The sequence below is a fragment of the Hippoglossus hippoglossus genome, chromosome 16 (genome assembly GCF_009819705.1).
Source record: "Hippoglossus hippoglossus isolate fHipHip1 chromosome 16, fHipHip1.pri, whole genome shotgun sequence".
NCBI lineage: Eukaryota > Metazoa > Chordata > Actinopteri > Pleuronectiformes > Pleuronectidae > Hippoglossus > Hippoglossus hippoglossus.
Window position 1 is genome coordinate 21,465,175 of NC_047166.1, and position 27,467 is coordinate 21,492,641.

At 40.0% G+C, this 27,467-nt stretch overlaps 1 protein-coding gene across 1 annotated transcript in view; it reads right to left on the reverse strand.

Moving 5' to 3' along the window:
* Positions 1-26,461, reverse strand: part of ulk4 (unc-51 like kinase 4) — a 76,974-nt gene extending 50,513 nt beyond the window's left edge. Inside the window, exons 1-8 of the mRNA XM_034610388.1 lie at positions 26,397-26,461; positions 25,546-25,853; positions 23,610-23,833; positions 23,276-23,320; positions 17,221-17,328; positions 14,799-14,882; positions 2,607-2,768; positions 1,885-2,073 (exon numbers count right to left, since the gene is read on the reverse strand). Of these exons, the coding sequence (XP_034466279.1) occupies positions 1,885-2,073; positions 2,607-2,768; positions 14,799-14,882; positions 17,221-17,328; positions 23,276-23,320; positions 23,610-23,833; positions 25,546-25,853; positions 26,397-26,461 (1,185 nt within the window). The remainder of the gene's footprint in view (positions 1-1,884; positions 2,074-2,606; positions 2,769-14,798; positions 14,883-17,220; positions 17,329-23,275; positions 23,321-23,609; positions 23,834-25,545; positions 25,854-26,396) is intronic.
* Positions 26,462-27,467: the final 1,006 nt, after the last annotated feature.

The window sequence follows — 27,467 nt, forward strand, 5'->3', positions numbered from 1 at the left end:
AATTAATCATAAAATCTTAAGAAATCCCCTTAAGGCAGACATGATACGTTTAAATGGCCAAAACATGTTTGTGTGACCTTGACTTTTGACCTCTAATCACCCTAATTGTATGCGTTTACGAGGCAAAATAGGGTTTATCCTCCAGTTTTTAATCAGGTCATTCTTGAGTCCTAGTGAATGTTTGCGCCATATTTCATGAAACTCCCTTCAGGAGTTGCTAATATATCATGTTCACAAAAACATGAGGTCCCTGTGCCCTACAATGACCAAAAATTCTTCTTGAGATATCCTGTTGAAAATAATGGCACAGATGGGCATGCGTACATAAGGACAGACAAACCGAAAACATAATGCCCACGGCCAGCACGGAGAAAAAAACATCATGTTGGAGCATGTTAGACAACATAAATGTCTTTACCTATATATCTGTAATGGAACATTATTGATTTATCAGCCGATTGATATGTTGGGCTCTACTGCAAAGTAACACCTAAATGTTTTTTTGATGGCGACATCCCAACTTAGTAATTTGATTCAGAGTACGGAAAGAAAAAATATCTTCATTGAACACAATGCTATACTCTAGCTTTATCTTATTAGAATACTTTCCTGAATTGTATTCAATTAATGTATGTGGAAAAACAGGACATTCCGCAATGTAAAATGTACCTTAAAGTGAAGAAAAACTTATTATTCAGAAAATGTGATAAGCTACCAGGCTAAAATCTTAATTAGCCCAGACTCTACATTATTACAAAAACATGCACACATGTACACAAACTTGCATGCAGACATCCATTCACAGAAGCTGTAACTGGTTGGAAAAACATTTTTGACTGGCCAACATTCATTACCATTACCATTATCATCAACACCATACACTCCAGACTGTGTGTGTGTGTGTGCATGGATGTGTGTTTATGGAGAGACACACCAAGTTAATTAATTTCAAAGCCCAGTAGTGTGTGCCTAGCTGAGATAAGTCCCTCCCCACTACCCACAATGCTTTGCTGAAGTAGAAGGCTGCAGTGCTTTCATTCAGGCCAATTAGCCCAGATACTGACACACTCCACAAATTAGTGTATGTGCATGTGTGGACGGACAGACACACACACACACACACACACACACACACACACACACACACAGACAGACAGACAGACAGGGTTTTGTGTAAACAAACTCTTGGACTGTCTGTCTTTGTGCCAGGGGAGAGGGGGTGGTGTGTGGGGTGGGGGTGAATGCATATCAGTGTATAATTAGAGTAGAGTTAAAGTACTAAGTTTGTATTCTGGTGTTAAATTGGAAATGCTCAATGCAAATAAATTCAGTTCAGAGTCAATTACCAATGCTAGACTCCAAGTAAAAACCTTCAAATCAATTTTAGCCCCCTGCCTTACCAAGATTAGCACTTCACATACACACTACATGGCTATCTTATGAAAAATTAAACAAATAATTCCTGACAAATTAGTTTGCACACAGTTCAGCATCAGTTCATAAACTGTATGGAAGAGAGAGAGAGTAAAGGCAAAGAGACAGAGAGGGGCAGAGAGAAACCCTGCAGTAAAGGTTTATAGAGTTTGAAAACAGTTCCGTTTGTTCCTGACGCTGGGGTGTTAACTCGTGTTTTCATCCCTCAGTGCTTGTGTAAAAACGTCCTCATTAGTGATACTGCCCACGTAAATGTAAAAAAATGCAACCCTGCCCAAAACTGATGTTATCTCAAAAGCTATAGAATTTCTATATAGCAGCACCAATAGAATATAACATGAAAACAATATGGATTATTGTATCTGGGTTTCTTGTGACATGTAATGTGAGTGTATTTGCATTAATTTGGCATTTTTACGACATACTCTTACATTCTTAGAATTAGCGTGCATGCCTTGGTCTGTGTGACGTGGGTGTTTGGATGCGTGAGGTGACTAAGGCAGTGGCCATAGCAGTGAGCAGGTGCTGCTGGACCCTGGCCCCTGCACCACCCACACCCCCCAAGATGGCTGCAGGGCCACATGTGTCAATCACAGCTGAGAAGACTGCTGGGACCACCCGGGTTATTCTGAAAAGAGACTGGAAACACAGTCAGACAGATAAACACACATGCACACACAGGTAGCGTATGTCATTCATGGATTGTGTTGTCCCATTCTCTTGTAATGTCATGTTGAACTTGACACTGCCGATGTTATGCTGTTTTGAAAAAAGGAGAAGGTTCCCATAGGTAGCTATTGCACTGTTAACAAAAACATTATATTATTATTTCCAGTCTGACAAAGGTGGATTTAAAATATCAACTTCTATATAACATATATAGTGATGGCCAATATATCACTATCTGATCACGATATCATATATAGTGATCAGTATGTATGGAATATAATGCAGGTCAGGAAACAAGATTCATTATTTTAGATTAGCGATCAAAAAATATAAGCAGTTCATCAATTTCAAACAACCAAGTAGCTTTGGATGCTTTTACCTTAAGTTTGTTTGTGGGTCTAATGTGTGTTTCTAGGACTTACAGAGATGGTGTTTGCATACACATCTGTATGTAGTAATGCATACTTAATGAATGGTGTGTGTTTTCATACGTGCGAACATACAGAGATGGCCGTGAGTCTGACAGCCTCCACATCGGAGTGAGTGAACAGGTACCACAGGGCCGAGCCCATCTCTGTGGTGAACAGGCGGTGGGAGGATCCCGAATCAGTGGTGGAGATGTTCTCAATGGCTTTTGCAGCAATGTGATGAACTATGGAATCATCCTGTGAGACAGACAAACAAACAGTTTTGAATCATTTATATTCACTATGGTAAAGTGACCTTAAGTAATTTTGACAAGTTAACTGAAATTATGAAGTGAAGTTAGCATTAACAAACCCAACCAAGACGGTGAGAATGAGACAGATCTCCTACAACAGTAATTCATTTAAAGTGCTAGACCATAATGAGTCATACAGATGCTATAGTAATGGTATATTCTATTAAGTAAAAAAAAGGAAAAAAACACCACTTACTGGACCTATAACGAAATAATACTGCCTATGTACTCTCTCTGATCAATCAGTTAAAATTTATAATAAATGAAATACAGTATTATTTAACACTATTGCAAGTTTAGCCATCTTGTGTCCGATTGGTTATTACTTATCATTTCTTTCTCATTTTCATATTTTATCAGATGCAATAAATAACATTAACAAAATAACTGCATAGTATATCAGTAATTTTTATAATGGCTGTAAATGAAACCACATATACAGGCATTATATACGTGATTATAAATTAAAACTATTTCAGATGGATGATCTAGTTCTCCTGGTCCACCTTGCAAGAGGATGTGAGACCATGTATTTCTCAAAAACATTGCAGCTTGAATCCAAACTCAGCACCAGCACTGTGACAGTGACCCTCCTTAACATGGACTTTAAATGGATAATGGAAACGTGCAAAGACTGCTGACAGAAAGAACAAGTACAAGTACTACAGTATGTGCTTAATGCCTCTAGGGTGCAGAAACTGGCCCAGTGTAAACACTTCATATTAGAACAGCCAAGTGGTGGGTGTCTTCTATTTGTAAGAATACATAAGATAAGATTTCATACTGCTGTGTAAATGTGCACATCCATCTTAATAACAGAGCACCAACAAAATGTGTTTTTGGTGCTTTCACGGCATCTTGTGCAACATATTCTCTGGTTCATCATTAAGTTACAAACTCTAAACTTAACTGAAAAATGTCATACAGCAAAAGGCAGAAATGAATAACGCACCAATGAAATCACAAACTGGCAATTAGATTAGCTCTCAGCATCACGTCACCACAAAGAGGAGAGGGAAGGTGTGTGTGTGCACGAGTGAGCATATACGAGTTAGTGTGCAAGTGTTTGTGTGTATGCTTATGTGTACTCGTGTACCCACACACCTTGGCCTGAGTAGAGAATGTGTTGTTGTGTTCAGACAATGGGGCCAGACTAATGAAATCTGTGTGGCGGAGGAAATGAGTGTTTCCAGGAAAGTCATTGTGAAGAAAGACAGGAAGTGGAACAGAAGTGATTGTCTCTGTCAGGTTATTGTTGTGTTTCACTGTGTTACATCACTTAGATGCTACTCTCTCTAGATATGGGATACAATAGACTCTATTCATAAAACCCAGTTAACTATATTTTGTGTTAAATGTTGATAATAGCAGCTCTGTGGTTATTTATCATGGTAATTCTGCAGAGTGGTACACGTGGCAGATTATCCCATTATTACACACATTAATTTCACACATAACTGTACTTGCTGTCTATATATTCAGTACAGCGAACAAAATTTAAGAATGCAATAATTAAAGTGATAATATATCTTGAATTGTGCTGTTCAAGTTTTTCTCGCACAAGCTCCTACACTCACGCAGTGTACGGACGGCAAATGTGGATTATGTGGATTTAAGAGGTTTCTATAAATAATGGTTTGATACACTTTTGTCCACAAAACTTGTCAAAATATAACAATTTACTACAACAGGCATCAATTCAAATTGACTAAATAGTTACTGCAATGTCAGAAAGAGCTTTGATCCTCATTTTAGGTATTAAACCCCATGTTTTATTGTTTTCAGTTTCACAAAAAGATTTGTCTTAATGCCATCTGTTTTAACATGTTCAAAATTTGTAAATAACTAAATAAATGAAATCAGATCTGCCAAAAAATATGCACTGTAACTGCAAGATAATGTCCCGTCTGTCCTGAAGAAAATGTTTTAGGACTGAGAAAAAACAATGCATCAATGGGCAGGCTGTGAATCACAGTTATTTAACTTTTTACCGAAATTAGACACACTTCCTTCCGAACGGGAACTCTAATCATCACTGATAGCTTAAATAGCCTACCTATTAATCTAATATAGAACATCACATTGTGTATTCATCCCCAAGGGACAACGTAGCGCGACAACAAAATGAATCCTCTGGCACCCCTCTGGGAACCAGTGGAATGGTCTGTTCCAGCATTCCCTAGGCCGTGCGGGCCAGCTTACTAATGAGCCCACGGGGGAACACCCACTGTCTGTGTGTTTAACAGACTGTAGCCCTGCCAGGAACTACACAGAGAAAGAGAGAGAGGGGGGGACTGAAAGAAAGCGCCAGAGAGAGAGAGACCGAATGAGATATATCCTTACATGTGGTGAGAAACAAGTAGTTCATGCAAGAAACTCCATCATTATGATGCAGAGAGAGAAATGCCGGAGACAGAGGAAGGAGTAAGTTATTCTCATTATAATTTCTCCTAGTGTGAGAAACAAGTTCACACACTCATTATATTATACTCAGTGTCCTACTTAAACCTCACATCTCCAGAAAGTCAACTTTAAAGAAATAAAAGTAAAAATTTCCACAATGGCTTTCCCAATGCTTTGACTACAAGGTCATCTAACATTGTTTTTTTCCTCAAAACCCAAAGCTTTGCCAAAATTTTGAGTAAATGATGAGAAATCTGTATCATTTTTATTTTGCACAGCTAGAGTTATATAATCGAGGTGTTTTTTTTCCTCACAATACCACAACTGAGAGTTGCTTCCAACGAAAGAAACCAGCATTAAACATGTTGAACCATTTCTACCTGCTAAGACAAGTCAAAATGGCACAACAAGGGCTGCTTGGTCATCCAAGGGGCCCATTCCACATGCCGATGGGTCATTCCGCATGCCGAAGTGTCCTTGGGCAAGACACTGAACCCCTAAATTGCCCCTTCTCATAGAGAAAGTGCTGCAAATAGATACACTGTATGAATGTGTGTGTGAATGGGTGGATGGCAAAAAACGGTACGGTAAAGCGTTTCAAACTAATTCGTTCATTCAATTCATCAAGACTAGAAAAGCAGAGACCAGACCATTTACCAGACCATTACTGAGCATAAAGTATAGCTGATGCTGATGGGAAAGTGAGTTTGTAGGTATTTGTTATGAAACAAGTTGAGTATTTGACACATTCACCAGAAGTGAAGTTCATCAGAACTGTTTTCAGAGGGAACTTCAGAAAATTGGGTCCGGACTGTCTCCGCAGTTTTTCTTTCACACATGCACAACACAACAGGGGGTTTTCTGCTGAGACTACAAATTGTAGTCAATAGCTGCCAAGAGATTTCACTTAATACCAAGAATGATAACTTCCTGCTTGCACTAGAGGCACAGTCTGGAGATCAACAAAATCATTACACTGGGGAAATATTTGGAAGAAGACCAAACCATATCACGTCCCAACTTGCCTGAATCATTTTACAGCTAAGTGGAGGGACTGCACGGCACCATGCCTCCTTATAAATCACTCACATAGTGCTTTTATGATGACATTATTTTTAGGATTCAGGAAGTTTGAATTACTGTCAAAATTATAAAGCAAAGATAATAATGGATTCTTTGTCACGCCAGAAAATAAAAGAAATCTCTTAAACAGGTTCATGATCTAAAATGACTTAATGGGCAATAAATTGAAACTGCTCAACAGGTATTGCAGAATACTTTATTTGTAAGTACAGTATTTGTATGAAGATAATATTAGGATATTAGGGAAATAGGGAAAATAGGGAAAATTTGTCGATCTATCTTGGTTATGTCAAAGATTAGAAATGCTTTGACTCAACTGCTTCTGCAAATGTATTATCCCCCTCCTGGACGATTTGTATATAAAAATCTGTCAGGAACACATTCCCTTTATTTTATTAACACTGCCAAGGAGGTTACGCTTTCACCGCTGTCCATTTGTTTGTTTGATTACACATTAACAACTGAACTGATTTCAAAGAAACTTGGTGGTAGGATGAGTCAGGGAAAAACCATTCAAATCTTGTTTGGTATCCAGGATTTTTCTTTCTATTTGCTTTAACATTGTGAGATAGGGCATTTTCCACATTTTCCCATGGATCTTAATGAAAACAAATCTGTCATGTTTAGGGAACTGATATTTTATATGATAAATGTGTAGATTTTGGTGCAACTTGACGGAATTTAAGGGGACAGTTGGACCTTGGTGGAGGTATGCCCTCTACTGAGTGCCACTAGCTTCACGTATGTGTTAAGTTTAAACAGGATTTCCATCAGGTTTTGATATGATTAACTGGCTTAGAAGCAAATGTTCAAAATAAAAAAAATCTCCCTTATAGTATTCAGATGAAAAGGGTTTAAGGGTAGAGCAGACAGGAAACCATAAAACCCTGTCTTCAAGTGTTGATCAGTGGATTAGTTTTATATCCCAACATGTTTGCACCTGGCCTCTGAGTCTCAAGTAGAAAGAGATATATATCACAAAAATACATCACATGAACTGACACAGGATTTGTGTGTGTGTGTCTGTGTGCACACACGTGTGTGTTCACACGACTGATGTGGTTTTCCTCTGTAATTGAAGTCCTTTAGAAGCCAGTGCACCTGGTTTTGAATGAGCCCCTATGGCAAAAACAGACCCTCATCTATCAGCCTCACACAGCACATCTAAAACCACTAATAACCACACTCAAAGAGAGAGACAGACGGTCTGATTAACAGACCTGACGGTGAGGCGTGAAGAAAGTGGAAGAGATGTGGACAAAACAGAGGGACAAGTTGAGAAAAGGCTGACAAGCAGACAGACAATTTTTTTAACTTACAGACCAAATTATTTTTTTATTTTTTTGGGATTGATAAAGTACATCCATCTATCCATCCATCTAGACAAAACAAGAAAGGTACACAGTGTGGGTACACAGACGCACTATGTTATTCGTCCTCATTTTTCTGTTGCACTAGTTTCTTTAAAAAGGGATTATCATTACACTTACAGTATATAGTAAACAATGACTTGCACAACGGTAAATGGACAGTATTTATGTAGCAATACGGTACAGTCATCAAGAGCGATTTGGGGTTCAGTATCTTGCTCAAGGACACTTGGGAGCCGGGGATCGAACCAGCAACCTAGTCAGTTAGTGGACGACCCATGTGTGAGAGAGAGACTGCATGCACATGTAGTGGTCACATTGATGTTAGAGACACAAGGGTAGGACCCATGACTGTCTTAAAAAGTCCCCCTCTGTTCTCCTTTCCTTTGTGGAAGATTGTGATAAATCATTAATAGGCTCACCACTGACGTGTGTGTGTGTGTGTGTGTGTGTGTGTGTGTGTGTGTGTGTGTGTGTGTGTGTGTGTGTGTGTGTGTGTGCGCGCGCCTTCTGCCCCTTGGCTTCTAACACTGTAATACAGTTCACACCCCATTCCTGCTGTGCATGGACGCACACACGCATGCAGACTTTTTCTTCATCTGCAGCAGAAGCATCATCTTGTTCATGCTCATAAATAATTTCCTGCAGCTCAAGTCTGGCCTGGAAACCTGTCTTTCACTCCATGCCATCCACTCCCCCTCTCCAACTACAGCTCTCTCTCCCTGACTCCCTGACTCCCTGCCACCCCCCATCCCACCACACTGATCCCTCTCTCTGCTCTCTCCCTCTCTGTCACTCCCCGTCATCCCCCACTATCCCCTTCTCCACTGGTTATACCACCATGCACTCTTTGGCTGTTTGCCCACCCATCAACCCCCTCACCCCCCACCCCTCGACCCTTCTTCTCGTGCAGTGATCTCTATCCCTCTCTCCAGTGCTTTACTTGTAAATCAGGAAAACTCTCAACAGCAGCAGAGGGGGCTGGGGTGATCCAGTGGGTCAGAAAACGCATCAAAACCACACTGCCTGGAGCGTATTAGACAGGGTCTTGGCACCGAATCTCATTGCTGTCATGCAATGAAAAGTGTGTGGCACTGGATTTACATTTACCACATGGTTAGACAATCTCAAATATACATGAAAAATGCATCACCAAGTACTTGATACACAATTGATGCCATAAAACAATAATAAGGATGCAATTGTTCCATTATCAAATCAGGCAATGTGGAATATTACCTTCGGTGAAAAGTCAAGCATATGTTTCTAACATCCCATTTGTTGGGAACTTCAGACCTGCATTAGCATAGTGAGGCCAGAGCATACTGCTACGACTTAACATCCCTTAGTGTGTAGGAGTTGACAAATGTTACGTTTTCAACCGAAGGTTATGTGAAACCCAAAAGAAATAATCAATGCTTCTGAATCTGAATGCTTCTTAAATGGCCCCATTCCACATCTGACTGGTATGTGGAGGGCTAGTAGCTCATACATTTAATACAAAGCTGCACAAATCTTTTTTTAAAACACCAATGTAATAAATATGTCACATTAACGGAAGTGCTCTTTATGAAAAACCAACGATTATAATCTCTGATAATTATCATCTCTAGTTACCCGTTTCTGCATTTCCCCTTACCTGTATGTAGTGTTTTAGCTCCTTTTAGTTAATTGTTTTGGTTTTTCAGGCATCAACTTTACTCTTTTCCTACTTGTTTCCAGCTAAATCTAAAACACAACCAACTTGAATAATGAAAAGAGCATAATCTAATATGTTAGATATTAGGAGTTGTAAAAACAGAAAAAATTTAAAATGTATTCAATCTTGATTTAAGATCTGGCGGCAGAGCACATGTTTCTCTTAGCCTCTTTGTCGGTTATGAGTATCTAAGGTTTTTCTCCACTGCTCTCCAGCTTGCGCTCTCTCTACACCTCAAAATAAATGTGAAAGTTTGTCATAACTCCCTTTTGGCCATTCTTCTTTCTTCCTACTGACAAATGAATATGTCACTCTTGCTCCTATATCTCCACTCAATGCAGCATCATCTTAAAACATGTCTTCCAACAAGCCAACTCAAAGCAGGCAAAATACTCCTTACAGCCGTGGTTGTTGCACTGTACACCAGAAAAATACTTGCACATGACTTCCCTCTGTAATTTACTACAGTTTGTGATTAAAAACATTCATAAAGCATTTGCTCTCACTATATTGCAAGACAGAAATGATTGAAATTATCATTAATAATTCAAGTTTAGAAATTAATATTGCCTGTGATTTCAAATTCAGATAGGCGGAGATTATACCATCAATAATAACTCATATTGATTGTATTTATATTTATGAAAATAACCAGGACTGTGAAACGCCCCAAAAAATATTGACTTCATGTGGAATTTAACAATCCGTCAATAGCAGATCACACCTCACTATTACATCAAGCCTTGATTGGTTTAACGGTGACTATCACACAAATGAGCGAGCTGACCCTGGAATGAGTGTCAGGCTTTCATCATAATTGACGAAGGTAGTTGAGGTGAATTAATAAAGAACAGAACCACAGTGATGATTAAGGTTAACAACACTGCTCTTGAAACTGGTAATGAAGTTCAACAAGCTTAAGACATTGCTGCTGAGCCTCTAATAAGTCAACCAGCCCATGGAAGTAGATTCACCGCCTGGCGGGTTAAGTAGGAGGTCAAGGGAGGATGAAGTGTCTGACATTTTCTCTGACTCTTTATTCTGATGACTTTAACAAACACAAAGCCAAAACATTAAGTCTCATTTTAGCAACATAATAAAGTAGGGAGCTATATGCAATTACTGCAGGTTAAAAGTTTACATACAATAGGATTCTATAATGTGATGAGTTTTAAACCACCCCTGTGTTTATAAGGCATTTCCATCTGGTTTCACCTTGAATATCTGCTGTATAACTACATATATTGAAGAATCAATAATTATGTCTCTGTTTTCACCTTACCTTTATTGAGTTATATTACTAATACACAACTTTATATTTTGCATCTTCTTTGATTTAATGGATCAAAAAGAAGATGAAATGAGAGAAAAGAAAGAGAGAAGAACTGTTGGAGTCATATCTTTCCATGTTTCCAAGTTCCAAACCAGCTTTGCTAGCTAATACAACCAGCCACCAACTCATTGACAACTGTGTCCACACCACGAAAACACACACCGTCTATCAATGAAGGAAAGGGATTGGGAACTGATGAACAGAGCAGTGGTGGATGAATATAAAATGACTGATGTGAAGCAGTGCTGAGGTGGTGACCTCTGCCTCTGGAGTCTGACTCAGATCATATCAGAAAATTCTGTGTGATGCACAGTCTTTAATTAAGTTTTGCAAATCTCGGTTTTATTCTCACACAGATTGTGTTTTCATGCAGAAATTTTTCCAGAGAAAAGCTTTCATTCATGTCCTCAAGTTCAGCTTAGTCTGGTTATTTAATGTGTTTTGGCTTCATCACAACTTACATAGCCAATCCATGATCCCTGAGAAACTCCATATTAAATATGTAACTTGACACATATAACATCAACAGATCAAGAGCTGCATATTTGATTTAAGAGAAGACAAATCCGCATGGATCTGTCAATAGAATATACTGTATATAAAAACAGACATAGACTCTGGGTCCGGAAACCCAGCATAGAAATGCCTGAAACCTGTATACTCTCAAATGACAGTACAGTGCAAATTCACTGGTTGCAAATTAAAGTTTGTTTCTATTGAAGTCCGATGATCCTACTTCTCACTTGATTTACAACATCAGTAAACATTTTCCTAAGAGTTTATGGTCTAAATTTCTAGTTTCAAGTCTTCTTTAACACAGCATGATCATTTTGTAAATTGTGGTACCATTTAGAATACATTAGATGAAGAGATAAAATAGATAAAAGACGGTATGCATGATTGACAGCTACTACGGCCCAATGGGTGCAAGTTGCATGTGTAAGTTGGCGTGCAGTGTCCTTGAGCTCTCAGAATATATTCATGCTACTATGTTTTCAAACTAAAAAGGATCTCAGTCCACACAAGCATTTTGGCTCCTTATCAGGGTCACTCCCCATCAATACCAACATGTTTGAAAACGTATATGACGTGACCACTCAATGAGACCACGTTGCAATGTGCATGCAATGGCAAAAGTAAGCCTGTCTCCAATGCATGTAAGCAGTTGTAAAATATACATAACTCTAAAACAGATGTTAGCAAAGACAACAGAGTCAGAAACACACGGGTAATTTATTATCCATGTTGTGTTGTACACTGGTAGCCGGGGCTACCAGTGTACATAATTCCAGTTGATTATTACCAGAAAGGGGTCATGTGCTAGGAGCCTGATGAATCAGCAAAAGCTACATCGAATTTCAGCAGCCATTAAGTAGATATGGAAACAAATAATTAATACCAGTTTTGCTCTTCTGTTTCATGATGAGTAAGGGTGTTTCTGTTGCCAATGCAGAGGATTACTGGAGAAAAACTGCCTTGTAAAAGCAAACTGGTTACAGGGAAAGCACAAAGGTCTATGTGATGCACAGAGGACATCCCTCCTTCTGCTCAACTCTCAGATAACCCTGTGGTGTTGAATCTCCCAGGATCTTTCAAATGTCATTCTCACCCTTCACAAGTAAAGTAAAAAAAAAAACAATTGTTTGGGATCATCCTCATCAGATCTCCAGTAAAGGAAAACACAAGGTCAAAATGTTCTCGTAGCAAAGACTTTTTTAGTATTACTGAGGTCCCTCAAATTTGTTTCTCAAAAATTGTGTCCAAGAAATGTACTTGGCAGGACATTTTCCACTGGAAATAACCTTGTCAGTGCTCTCTGATGGACAAAGTATGCAATGGCATCAGTGCGAAAAGCATATCCTTGGCATTGTTGTATTGCAGGATCTTGATAATAATAGGCCAGCACATGCAGTACAGTGCTACAGATATCTGTATAAGCTAGAATCAGATGATGCATTGGCCTGACCTTATTTTAAGGGTACTGAAATCCATTACAAATTCCATTGCTAATTCAATATTTTCCACAGTTTACCAAGAACATTTTCAGGAAAGAGGAGAAACCAAAATGAAGCAGAATATATTACAATGTCTTTTGGGGCCCTTACCACAGCTGTTCATGTCTGATGAGTGAGTTTCCACTTAAAGAAGAAAGTGGCACAAAGACATTGGCTGACACATCCTTTTCAAATGGGTGGTGATGAAAACTTTGTAATTAGTTGCAGGTGTGTGCCTCAGGTAGCTAGCAGGCTAAACACTAAAATGCTAGCAGAGCACGTTAGAACTAGCAACCCATGATAACCTGCCGGACAGCAGGGAGCTAACTGGATAATCATTTACAAAAAGACGCAACCTCTGGTGGGACATGGATAAATTGGATGGTGCATCAAGCCTAACATGATAGCCTCCACTATTGTGGTCTCTTTGGCTCTCTATTCCAGGAAAGGTCAACTCAGTCAAATCTGCATTCGGTCCACAAAGCAATTTTCATTAAAGCTCAACTTTATGCCAAAGCATCACATCCAATGACAGCAGTGATCCCATTGCAATATAATGCATTCGACTGATAGTGATAAATGCTGGTGTAACTGCAACCTGAGACCGACTTACACTAGTTACTCTGCATTCCTGAGATGTTGCACAGGGTATTTTTACACAAGGAATTATATCATTATATCTCAGTAAGTCTCAACTGTTTGTGGAAGCATAGTAAACTACAGTTTACTGTCACTATCTCGTTAACGCCAGGAATACAATCCCCAAGAGACAAAGTTGGACTATTTAGACAGCTCTGTAATGATAATACCAAAATATACTTGTGCATACACAGAAAAAAACAGCGAGTCAGAGAGAGACAGGGTTGAGAGAGGGAGGGGAGAGGAGGGTGAGAAAGAAATGGAAAGAGGGAGGCAGGGTGGGTCTGAGGATGAGTGTCTGGTCCCTAAGGCTGCGTGTGTGTGAGTGTGTGTGTGTGTGTGTGTGTGTGTTTCCATCAGTGCACTCTCACAGCTCAATAATGATAAATAAGTCAACCTCCTCTCTCCTCCCCTCAACCCCTCTCCCTGTCACATGCACCCCTGCTCTGTTCATCTACCCCCCACTACACTCCCAGTGGTAATGAAGCAACAGTAGGTACTAGCTGACAACTGTGCACACCAGTTTCATCTATATTCATTCTGCTATAGTGGGCCACCACAGTAAGACCCCTTCTACCCCAGAGAGACAAAACAACATCCATCCATCTCCTTCTCTCCCTCTACCTGTCCACTGCATCCATCACTCCCACCAAAATATTCCTTATTCAGCAGCAATGGCCTACCATGTGGGAACGCTACAAATAATATGAAAAATATAAGATCTAACCTTCACTTATGTTTACATACGAGCACAGTGAAGAAAAACTTAAACAAGTAGAGCTAATTATAAAATGTCTTCCAGTTACCAGGTACTTATTGCTCAAGATAGGAAGCACAAGGTCCAAACCAAAATAAGACCACATCAATCTCTAGTCATCAGTAGCATGATGCCAACATTAATACATTACCTGTTCTTTTTCTTTACACATTTTAGCAGAGAGCTTTAGTTTTTGTGACAGTCTAATATAAGATTGGAAACATAATTAAATGGAAAAGAGATTAGTGAGAGAGACAAACAGAGAGCCAGCAAATAGGAAAGAGCTACGTATATTTACGATTGTGCTTCTGCTACTACTGTATGTGTGTTTCTGGAGGGTCCTAATTGCTACTGAGGTCAGGCTGCTGAGCAGTAAAGGGTTGTGTTTGATGCAGGTAAGAGTGCGTGTGAGTGTGCGTGTGTGTGTGTGTGTGTGTGTGTGTGTGTGTGTGTGTGTGTGTGTGTGTGTGTGTGTGTGTGTGTGTATGTGACTGCTCTGCATGCCCTTGACTTGCAGCTGGCAAACAACGCTTTAGGCCCACACAGCTGCCTCATCATTACTGTTCATAGGGATCCCCTGCCACACACTTTCACATACACATATTCGCAGGCACACACAGCGAGAGAGACTTAGTCACAGCTACACAAGCACAGACACAAATACAGACACACGCAGACATACACAGAGACACTCACCCCTTCCCGCAGGCTCCTCATTAAGCCAGTGTAGGCGGCAGCGGGAACGAACCACAGTCCCTCTGGGGAGCCTCTCTTCTCTTCCTGATAGAGAGGCATAGGAGAGACAGGGTGAGAGGAGGGGGTATGTATGGGGGGGCCGGGGCAGTGGAGGAGTAGAGTAGGAGTGAGAGAGAGGCAGAGAGATATAATGTGGAGGAGAGGAAAGAAGAGAGGAGTGAGGAAAAGGGCAAGAAAGGGCCAAGTTGGGGAGATGGGAGCCAGGGGAGACATGACATCTTGATTATTTGGTTAGCATGTCTGTGTATGAACATGATTTCATGACCATTTAAATTCAGCACTTTATTATTGATTTTACATGGTATATGTGAACAATAAACCTGATGTTTTCTTTAATGTCTCATGTTTGTTTACTGAAACATCTCACTTTTATTTTTGTGTAAGTGTTAAAAATTGTTTTCACTATGGTCATAAACTTTTTCATTTAAAATTAACATATTAGCAAATAACTATTTTCAGTATCAATTAATCTCTCAGCTATATCTTACGATTATTGAAAATTGTGAAAAATATGTATCACAATTTCCTATGACTTAGGCAATGTCTTTAATGGGCTTGTTTTGTCAACAGTTTAAAACCCAAAGATATTTAGGTTTCCAATTATATGAAAAAAGCAAATCTTCACATTTCATCAACTGGAACTAGGGAAAGTTTGGCATCTTTGCTTGATGAATGGTTTAAATGATCAAAACTGATTCTTCCATTAGTCATCATGGTGAATGTGTTTTGTTTTTCCTAATAAAATACGCAATGCTCTACAAACCAGCACTCTCATTACATTCCCCAAAAAATCTGATTATTTTAACTAATATTTTTGTCTTTTCATGAAAATAAAACTTGCTCTGTTCCATTGCTACTGCACAATGCTCTGGGCCACATCTAACCTTGAGGATGAAGACAGCACTGGGGGCTATAGCTAATCGTTGTCATTGACTGGTGCTGCAGAGCAAGAACATGTGATTTTACCAGGGGACTCTTTAAGGGCCATTCCAAATGATTCCAATAAAACTATTTCTTCTCCTGACATTAAACAGCCGATGTGGCTCCACCCATCAGGATGATTTCACAGTCTGTATGAAGACATTAGCTACCACTAATACTGCAGACAGAACTTAAACTCCATCAGACATTTTTGCATTCAGTAAATGGTTTCAACAACATGGTGTAAATAACGGCTCAGAGAATTTAATTTGTATGATCCTCTGTGGTGTGTATTGTGGTCATATACTTGTTTTCACCTTGCCCTCTCTATGACTTCTCTATTACCTCACTATTTCAACCTCGAAAGAATCAGTCCAAAGTCCAATAAAAATGTGTTTCTTGTGTTTGTAAACAGTGTAAATTATATCTAACCCTTGAGAATAGAGGCAGCAGTTCACAGTAGATGATCACTGGCGCTGACCAATAACCCACGCAACAGCAGACCTGCAAGGAAGAGAAAATAAAATTATTGTTGTCTAGTAAGCACACTCATTTATTAATTACATGGCATAACATTCATATTTATATTTTTCTTATGTTGATATATATATTTTGTATTTTTTTTTGTATTATATTTTATTTTAAAACTCTTAAAGCACAGTATACTTGTAGTGGAAGGCAAAGTAAGAATTTCATGTACAGGACTGTATATGACAAATAAAACACTTTGAACATGTGTTTGGAGACATTCTTTTTCCTTTGCAGCCCTTAAATCCACGACACTAAAAACTATGTATCGAGACATCGATCTTGGTGTCCTCACTAACACCAAGAAAGTGCACATTACACCAGTCCTTAAATCACAGACTGGTATATTGTGTCTGATGACTTTTATGATTTTAGAATCCTATGGCCATCTATAAAGCACTTAATGGGTTTGGGCCAAAATATATTTCTTATTTACATGTCCGTTATGAAACATCCAAATCCCTTGCATCACACCTCAGTGTCCCCAGAAACAAAACTAAGCAAACTGAAGCAGCTTTTAGTATCTATGCTCATCACCAGTGGAAAAAGCTGTCATCTCTTTTTAAATCAAGGCTTTAATACTACAGTTTACTTGCCATTGTAAGACAATGCATGTATACAGACAATGTCCCTGTGACATCACTGTAGACCAAGTCACCAATGTCAATAATGGTGAAGGAAAACAACCAACATTTTGCTTATTGTTTGTGGCTTATCAAGAAATTATGTATGTAACCTCTTTTTACTATTAAGGAATGTATTGTTATTTTATTATCGTCTAATATTTCATGCTAAAGCACTTTGAATTGCCTTGTGTCTGAATGGTACTATATGAAAAAACATCCGTTCCTTTTGATCAATTATCTGCAGTATCCCTGTCTTATGATAATGTCTTCTGACATGCAGAGCCTACCTGAGATGCAATGAGGTAGAGAAGCTCCCCAAGTGGTGGCAGCAGGAAATGCTTTACTTTACTATTCTTCAGATTATCCCTCAACAGGTCTGATAATGCGGACACTGCCTGGAAAGAGAGAAGAGAGGAGATACAGTTTTATCTTTGTTTATGAAAACAAACAAAAGAAATCAAACAAAGGACCTACAGGCTCAATAAAACCGAAATAAATGACTTCAAAGGGGTTTCATTTTTAGAGATAGTCATTGATTTCTTGTTGTGGTTTTTACTGCAATGTAGAAAAGTTCTTTTCTTAATGTAGTTTCTTTCTATTTTTCCTGTGACTTCAAATACCCACAATTTGAGTTTAGAATGAGCAAATTTGGTCACACTCTACACTAGAAGAGCTATAGAGAGCTATTTATCAGCAAAGACAATATCAACCATAATTTATGATTATCTGTGTCAAATTGAACAACCTCATATATGTCAAAATCTTAAATACATTTTTTACATCAATATCCAAATATTTTTTCCTTCACAAAAAAGTAAAAAATGCCACATCTCAAAATGTTCAGGTTCAAGTGACACCAAAAATATTCCTGGACCCATAACGTACATGGATTCCGTGACCCATGTCATGCTTCTCCATCAAGTTTGGTGTAAATCGTTCAGTTGTTGCATAATGTTGATGACAAATAAACTTTGATTTTCAGCAGAGCACTTACGAAATGTTCACTTGTGTCTTGGTCAAATTTAAAACAACCAAATCGAAGCAATGCCTATTGAGATTGTTTATGTTTGGCCAAATATGATTTTTCAAAATATCCAAATATCACTGTTGGCTAAGACAAAATATTGGTTCGGCTAGAGCACAAAATTCATTTTTGTCAACATTTACTCATAAGCAGGTTTTAATGGGAGGAAAGAGATGGGACAAGTGGTATTATTGTGGAAGTACAACATTTTTTAATAATTAAGTCAGACAATAGTAACTGACCCTAAAATAATGAAGTGTAGCTTCTAGGGGTTTCCACATCTAAACTGTTGGGTATATATAAAATTCTGCCACAAAACACAGAATGTGTGGGAGAGCAGTAACGAGAAAGATATGAGGCTGGACAGAAGACACAACAGCCTCAGTGAAAACCACTAAAATGCACACACTCACACAAACTACGGGACATATCACATAACTAGGTACACAAATTCATGCAATCATAAGCAATTGTAATAAATGCGTGCACACACAAACACACACACGCACAGTTAAGGATATGCAGAGACAGCCTTGCTGGCTGGCTGCTTCTTGGCATTAGCATTACTGCCAGCTTCCCCCTCTGTGATCTGATGCAAGTTGTGCCTCACTCCTCTCTCTCTTCCTTCTCTTTTACTTTTTCCATCTTGCTGTTTTCTCTCTCCTCCCTCTGTTTTTTTTTCTCTCTACCTCTTGTCTTTGCTCCTGCTCTACTTTGAATTGCCCTCGATGTATCGCATAATATCCCTCACTCTCTTACCTACATCTCTATCTCTCACTCACTGTCATTGTCGCTCACCTTCTGTCTCTCTTACTCATTGTAAGGTGAGAGGTGGTAACAGTTTGTCTTCCTCTCTACAGATATTTCCCTTTCCCCAGAGAGTTACTCATTCCTTTTATTTTCGCCCTAGCCGTTGTGTATCCTCACGCTGAGCCATCTATAAGCATGGTACTTATCAGTTTCCCACTAGAATCCTGAGTGGGTCTTGTTTATATAATTTGAAAATAGCGACAGAAAGATTTACTTTACCTCATTTAAACATATTTATTAACAGACTCACACCATGCTGTGTCAGTGGTAACCCAGTATGTTAACTGCATACACATTCTGTGAAAAAACTGCTCTTGGTCTCTGCCCTTTTCCTGTATGACTTCTCTGTGCCTGCTTTCCTGAGCTGAACCCACTAATAACATAAATGGCTGACTGGGGAGTTTACATTCTGGGCTGTGTTTGAAACTGACCACACAGCTGCTCTGAGGCAGAAGGTGCTTAAAGGCATTGCTGTGGAACCAGCAAACATAAACTCTCTCACACACACACACACACACACACACACACACACACACACACACACACACACACACACACACACACACACACACACACACACACACACACACACACTATATTCAAGAGGAAACATACACATTATGCGCTGAATTAATATGCATAAACAACTCCCAGGTAGTGGTGCAGAGGATAAAAGGTTGTCCCAATATTACACACAGAAGTTTTGCATAAACACACATTATCGCAGACGATGCATATGGGCAGATACCATGTGTGTACAAGTGGGACAGCCACACATAGTAAAAAAGAAAGAATACAGAGAACAGGATGGTGGCTTGTTGGTCCTTTAGAGAGGAAACTGTGCATGACTTTAATAACTTATACAAGGTTTGTTTCTGCAGAGGGGACAGAGGAGACTGGTGTGCCAAGCAGTGTTGCAGCACTGCAGTCAGAGGTAACCCTCTTATCTTCAAGCACACAGCTTTCCACCTCAATTTGCTTAAATTCATAAAGTTACATTTTAACTTTTTACAAAGATTTACTAACTAAATAATAGATTTTCTCAAAAATGTATTTATGTCTGAAGTGTCTTGAGGCAGATTTTACACCAGTTAAACAAGACAAAGACCTAATCTCAGATATGTTGGATTTTGGTTTAAGCAGACTAAGAATGTCTTCAATAGATATCTCAAAGAAACAATATTGCAAATTTTTTTCAGCTTGACCTTATATGTAAAGTGCAAGGTAGAATATTTTGATTCTTATCAAAATCCATTCGTTATCTGATGATTATACAACAAGAGGTATTCACAAATGATTTGAATAGTGTTTTCCTGGAGCCAGCGCCCTCTGACTGTTTGTTCCTATAGACTGCTGTGAGCTTTTAGAATGCATTAAGACCCAGCCTGCACACAGAAGGCTTTACCAGCTAAACTGCTGTATAAGCCACACAAAACTTAAACTTTATATATATATATATGTGATGATAAGTAAAGGGGAACATTTTATCTATTTGATTTTGAAAGCACAGCTTCTCTAACTCACACAAAGACAGCTGCAAGCTTGTGTTAGTAACATTAACTGAGACATTTTTTTCTCATTTTATTTTATAAGAGGAGAGAGAGACAGAGTGAGAGAGACGGACAGAAAGACTACAAAAAGAAGGTGTGGGACAAACAGAAAGCATAGAGTAATAAGACAGACAGGTGTGTGTTTATGTGTGCGCGTGCGGGCGGGTGCGCGTGCGTGTGTTGGGTGGAGTGGGGTGATTGAAGCATATAGCAGTTACTATGGTAACTAAGCCCAACCCTGTCACTCCAACCAGCAGGGCTGCAGCAGGAGAACCCCTGCTGAGACGAAACACACACACACACACACACACACACACACACACACACACACACACACACACACACACACACACACACACACACACACAGTTTTATTGGTCATCTGTTAGCATCACTAGTACGCAAGAATAGCTCACACACCAACAGGGAAACAAAACAACACAGACTACATACCCAGGATCCCTGCTGAGCTTATGCGTGCGTGCACACACAAGCACAGAGAGAAGCCCTGCTGAGTCTATAGATGGACACAGACATGGTAATAGACACAAACAGACACACAAAGATGCATGGGGACAAACGTACAGCTTTGTCTTTCTCTCAACAATTTGTCATCCTACGGTAGCTTGCGGGGAAGTAGGAGGGTAGCCGGGAAAAAAATGTTCTGCCATTTGTCTTTAACAACAGGCGCACTGAAAAAACACTGCTATGCCACAGTCAGCCATTTTGTAAATTGCCGTGACGACTTAGTAGCAGTAAAGTGTCAGAACAAGATAGAGGAAAAAGACAAACCAGGAAAGGGAGCATGTGGGATCAAAACTAATGTAGCCAGAAGGATTTCATTCAGAATAAAACGATGTGATCAAGATGACAAAGAAACGAAAAGACGGAGCAGAAAAAGGTGTTTTGGTCTGTTCAGGATGAAAGGATCAAATAAAAGAGAGAGTCTAAAGATCTCACCTCCATACTAAACTGCTTTTACATTAAATTAGTTCAGCACTTCGCTGTTTGAATGTATGTGTGTGTGTGTGTACGTGTATCGAGGGGGGCTCAGTAAAGCATCTGAATTTGTTCTGTGTCCTTGTAGATGTAGACAAATCCTTAAAGTACTTCCTTTACTATGATTATGGGTATAACAACGATGTAGCTACATGCACTCAGTTTTTTTAGATCCACCGAACTAAAACTAATGCAGTCCAATACATCAGCCCTACAATGATATATACTGACCAGTGTTTGTGTTATTTATTCTACCCTCACTGATCTTGGGTGGACAAAAAAAACAACAACCACAAACTGCATCCTCAAAATTCAAGTGTCAGATCTAAAACAACTTCAACAAAACTGAATATTGTAATCTTAAAACAAATATTTGCAGGATTCTTAAATTGATTAGTTTCCGCTAGATTGACCCTATTAAACAGATAAGTGTTCAGCCACATCACTTTCTTACTTACTGTAACTATAACAACATATATCCACAAATAATCTGTCAAATCAACACAAAGTTAAGAAACATGAGCAAAACATTAAAGTCTTGTAACTACCTAAGGAATTATGACAAAAGTAATAACGGGATGACAGTCACCTTCAGAAGCCACATGAGCAATATATTGGCTGAACAGATATAGGCCTATATATCAGTATTGGCCTATATTATCCAGCAATATAAAAACTTTCTTTACACAACGTGATGCAGAGAAAGATGCTTAAGGTCATTTAGAAATGGTGTCATAGTTTGTCCAGCAGAGCCCACTCTGACTCTCTGAGCCCTGACAAGGTGCTGCAGAATAAGTGGTTTCTACTGCGTGAAACACTGGAAAGTTAACAAACAACAACCCCCTCATTGTTCACTTTCAATACAACTCTAACATATCTAACATAGGTTGATGTTATGTCTTTGATTTGCCTTCGTGTCTGGGCGAAAGAAAGACGTGGTCTTTTGGGTTTTTAAGGACACCTGCTGGTAGACACTAGTATTACAAAGTAAGAATGGTCTATAGATAAGTCTTCCCCTTCTGATCTTGTTTTAGGGAAGATTTCCACTTCATGTTGTATTTTCGTCCTTAGTGACATACCTCCGAGCAGAACGAAAGCAGGAACAACATCCAAACAAATAATTACATTCTTAGAATTACCAAGAAAAAGATGGGCAGAGCAACATTAACCAGGACTTAATATAAATAAAGCAACAACTATACAAACTGTTTGCAGTACTACACTCATTGATGTTGTGCTTTATGTATGCTCTTATGCATAAATCCTGTCTGTAATGTACATAAATTGGGTTCATGTTAGTATGTACTGCCACCCTATGGTGCAAACTGGTAGTGCAAATTTGAGTTCTCCAAATATTTAGGAAAGGTTTTGGAATTCCCCTGTTTAATTGAAAAAATATAGAATTAAAATTTTCCATTTAGATAAGAAGAGCATGTGGGGTATTTTTTATATCCTGGTAGGTACGTCTACCTTAATACATACTAAGAGAGACTGCTTTTTGAGGGTTAACACTTGGCTTTGGGTTAAGACTGGAGTATTATGGGTTAGAGAGCGTGCATGCCTGCGTGCTTGCATGTGTGTGTTGCACACCTCAGAAACAGCCCACTTTGTTTAAGCGTTCATCGACCATGATATAGTTTGGTGTAAAAAGCAGTCATTTGGAAACTCAGGGCAGTGGTTCTCTGTGTGTCTACCCCTGATGTTTAATACTTTAATGCCAAAACAATTTTGGCTGTTTTGTCTCATTGCTTTCTTTTTATTCAGTAGTTTTATCATAGTTTAATTCACTCGTATTTTGGATGTCTGAGCCTCATTAGCTTGCAGGTAATCTCCATCAATGAGATTTTAGTTCGGGATTTTACTATGGATCGGTATTAACCACTTCTCCAAAATTCCTGTAAAGGTGCAACATTTTGCTCCGTGGTATATAGAGAGGATAAAAACATATTATACTTACACATCCCAATTAAGAGCATGTCTTAATTGCTGGGTCAACACTGACAGCTAAATGAGAGAGAGGGTAGATTAGGGAAAAAGTAGAAAAAGAAACAATTTGTAAAAAACAATGACATGTGGAAGGAGAATATGGATATTAGATTAATTAGAGCTTTTACTAATGATCAAATTAGATCTTTGTAAAAACCTGGGTAAAATACTACTAAAACTAAGTTTCACTCAGCGAATAGCAAGGACTCCCACACTGCATAAATTGAAAATATATCTTGTTGAAACTATGCCAACTGTGATGCAAGAATATCTCTACAGTGACCCTCACTAAATACAGTTTACCTACCAGTGGTGAGTTAATCAGCATGTTAGTAATAACTTTGTGTCCAGCTACACAGCAGAGGTAACACAGCAGGTTGAGTTTGGAGCGAGCTGCTGTGGTAGAAAGTGGAGTATTAGCAGCTGAGGAGGAGGACAGAGGAGTGGAGGGATTCTGTTCTTGAAGGGAGGAACAAAGCTGTCGGATGAACACAGTCCAGCCTTCCTCATTCAGAGACTGCAGCTCCTTAACTGGAGGAGAGGAGAGGAGAGGTTTTCAAAATCCATTTATTGTGAATTTCCAGGAAGAAAAACCCTCATTACATCAACAACCAAATGTAAAACCACGAAACAAGATTAGTAAATAATAAAGTTTTCCTTTCCATATGTACACAAACATCCACGCATGTACATACACGTGCACACACTATACACTACCGTTCAAAAGTTTGGGGTCACCCAGACAATTTCGTGTTTTCCATGAAAACTCACACTTTTATTTATCAAATGAGTTGCAAAATGAATAGAAAATAAAGTCAAGACATTGACAAGGTTAGAAATAATGATTTTTATTTGAAATATTAATTTTGTTCTTCAAACTTTGCTTTCGTCAAAGAATGCTCTTTGTGCTTTGGGTCATTGTCCTGTTGTAGGAGGAAATTGGCTCCAATCAAGCGCTGTCCACAGGGTATGGCATGGCGTTGCAAAATGGAGTGATAGCCTTCCTTATTTAAAATCCCTTTTACCTTGTACAAATCTCCCACTTTACCAGCACCAAAGCAGCCCCAGACCATCACATTACCTACACCATGCTTGACAAATGGCGTCAGGCACTCTTCCAGCATCTTTTCACCTGTTCTGTGTCTCACAAATGTTCTTCTGTGTGATCCAAACACCTCAAACTCTGATTCGTCTGTCCATAACACTTTTTTCCAATCTTCCTCTGTCCAATGTCTGTGTTCTTTTGCCCATATCAATCTTTTCTTTTTATTGGCCAGTCTCAGATATGGCTTTTTCTTTGCCAGCATCCCGGAGTCGCCTCTTCACTGTAGACGCTGACACTGGCGTTTTGCGGGTACCATTTAAAGAAGCTGCCAGTTGAGGACCTGTGAGGCATCTATTTCTCAAACTAGAGACTCTAATATACTTGTCTTCTTGCTGAGTTGTGCACCGGGGCCTCCCACTTCTCTTTCTACTCTGGTTAGAGCCCGTTTGTGCTGTTCTCTGAAGGGAGTAGTACACACCGTTGTAGGAAATTTTCAGTTTCTTCACAATTTCTCGCATGGAATAGCCTTCATTTCTAAGAACAAGAATAGACGGGCGAGTTTTACATGAAAGTTCTCTTTTTCTGGCCATTTTGAGAGTATAATCGAACCCACAAATGTGATGCTCCAGATACTCAACTAGCTCAAAGGAAGGCCAGTTTTATAGCTTCTCTCACCAGCAAAACAGTTTTCAGCTGTGCTAACATAATTGCAAGGGTTTTCAAGGGTTTTCTAATCATCCATTAGTCTTCTAAGGCGATTAGCAAACACAATGTACCATTAGAACACTGGAGTGATAGTTGCTGGAAATGGGCCTCTATACACCTATGTAGATATTTCATTAAAAACCAGACGTTTCCACCTAGAATAGTCATTTACCACATTAACAATGTATAGAGTGTATTTCTGATTAATTTAATGTTATCTTCATTGAAAAAAACAGTGCTTTTCTTTGAAAAATAAGGAAATTTCTAAGTGACCCCAAACTTTTGAACGGTAGTGTATTTTCTCAATTTAAAGGTAAATACTCAGTTCCCTATCATCCCCAAGAGAGCATAAAATCCCCCCGACAGCCCATATGTGACTAAAAGCCAGCACATCATCCTGTAGTAGGCGTGTCCTTATTTTATGTCTGGCTTTCAGAAGTCCCACTAGCATTGCGCCGGATGTACGCCACCAGTGTTCAGGCCTGGTTCCTACGTGCACTACCCTCCACTGGAGGTCTGCTGTCCGTTATTCGATGGGCAGCTTGTACAAGGACCGCCAGCTGCCTTTCAAAGAAGCGTCTGGTTCCAAAAGCCCAGTCCACCTTGAGTCTCTCGTCCCTTCCAGAGTGAAAAGTGCGAACCTTTACACAGGTCTGGTAAACTGACTGTTTTTCCACAGTCTGAAGGTTGTCCAGGTGAGGAGTTGGGAAGGACAACAGCTGACCACCCCCCTCCTGCCACTCCCCTACAGCTGGGGTGATGGACAGGGAGGGGAAAACTGTATTCCGATTCTTCACTCCACTGGTCACACAGAGCATGTTTTTTCAAAAACTCTCATGGTTTGTGGCAGGGCGGCAGAGACCTCCTCCAACACTTTATTGATCAGTCTGGTGGACGTGATGTTGCTTTTCTCTCTGAGGGTGTCCAACGATATTGCTGTCATCCTCATCAGATGCTACTACTGCTGCTGCTACTACTGCTGCTGCTGCTGCTACTACTATTACTGCTGCTGCTGCTGCTGCTACTTCTACTACTACTACTACCTCTGAACCGAACCAGTTGCTCGTCCACCGTCACGTCGGGCCCGGGGTTGTAGAGGTTGTAGCCAGTTTGTCAGAGGTGCGTCTCGTCGGCCTCGTCTCGCGGTCGTCGAAGCGCAGTAGCCCCGAGTATGCGTAAAACACTTTGAGCGGCATCGTGGAGCGGAAGACGGCCCTTCCGCTATCAGCGTCCCACAGGCTGGCGGCGGCCTCGCCCCGGGACCTGTACACGCCCGCTAAGATCAGCAGCCCCACGTAGGCGCGCAGGTCGGTCTCGTCCATCCCTTTCCAGCCGTCTCCGTACCTTCGGAACCCCTGCAGGTTGGTCATGTCCAGGATGATCTTTTCCATATCCGGCGTGACGAACATGCGGAACGCGGATGAGATGTCGCGGGCTCGGGAAACGGCGTACGCCGTGGGCCCAGCCGGGTTCGGAGTCGCTACGCGTGGACACCCCCTGCGTCGTCTGCCGTACGCCGTCGAGGACCATGTAATTTCCCCATTTTTTGCAGAGGAGACACGCGGTGGATTTCTATACCGACCTGTTTGGGGCAGAGGAATGTGACGGGGAAGCTGTTGCCGATTTGCTGCAAGACCTCCCACAGCTGAGTCCAGGTGAACGAGACACCCTGAGCTCCGACATCACTCTGGAGGAGCTGACCACTGCAGTGTCACAGATGGCTGCAGGCAAGGCTGGATGGCAAGGGTTGGACGGATTATCCCGGTAGATTGTTTACAACATTTCTGGAATATTATGGGACAGGACCTGCTGGATGTATTGAAGGGGTCGTTTGGGAAAAGACTTCTTCCAGCCTCCTGCAGACGGGCTGTCATATCCCTCCTGCCAAAAAAAGGGGATCTAACCCTGTTAAATAACTGGAGACCCGTCTCTCTTTTTAGTGACTATAAGGTTTTATCCAAGGTGTTAGCAAATAGATTTAAGGTTTTTATGGAAGTGTTTATTGGTGCTGATCAATCGTATTGTGTACCAGGTAGGTCAATGCAGGACAATTTGTTTTTAATGAGACATTTTTGATTTGTGTACAACGTATAATATTAATATTTGCATTATTTCCATTGACCAGGAAAAAGCATTTGATCGTGTCGATCGTTCATTCCTGTTTGCCACACTGCAGGCTTTTGGTGTCGGGGAGCACTTTCTGTCCTGGGTGAAATTATTATATAATGATATGTGTTGTGTTGTGAAGGTGGGGAGGGCTGAGCAGGGGAAGGTGCAAGCAAAGTTGTCTAAGTGGAAATGGTTGCTATCCCAGCTGTCCTACAGGGGAAGAACTCTGATAGTCAATAACCTGGTTGCAGGATCCCTGTGGCACAGACTCCAGGTGCTTACTCCTCCACCGGGACTCATGGAACA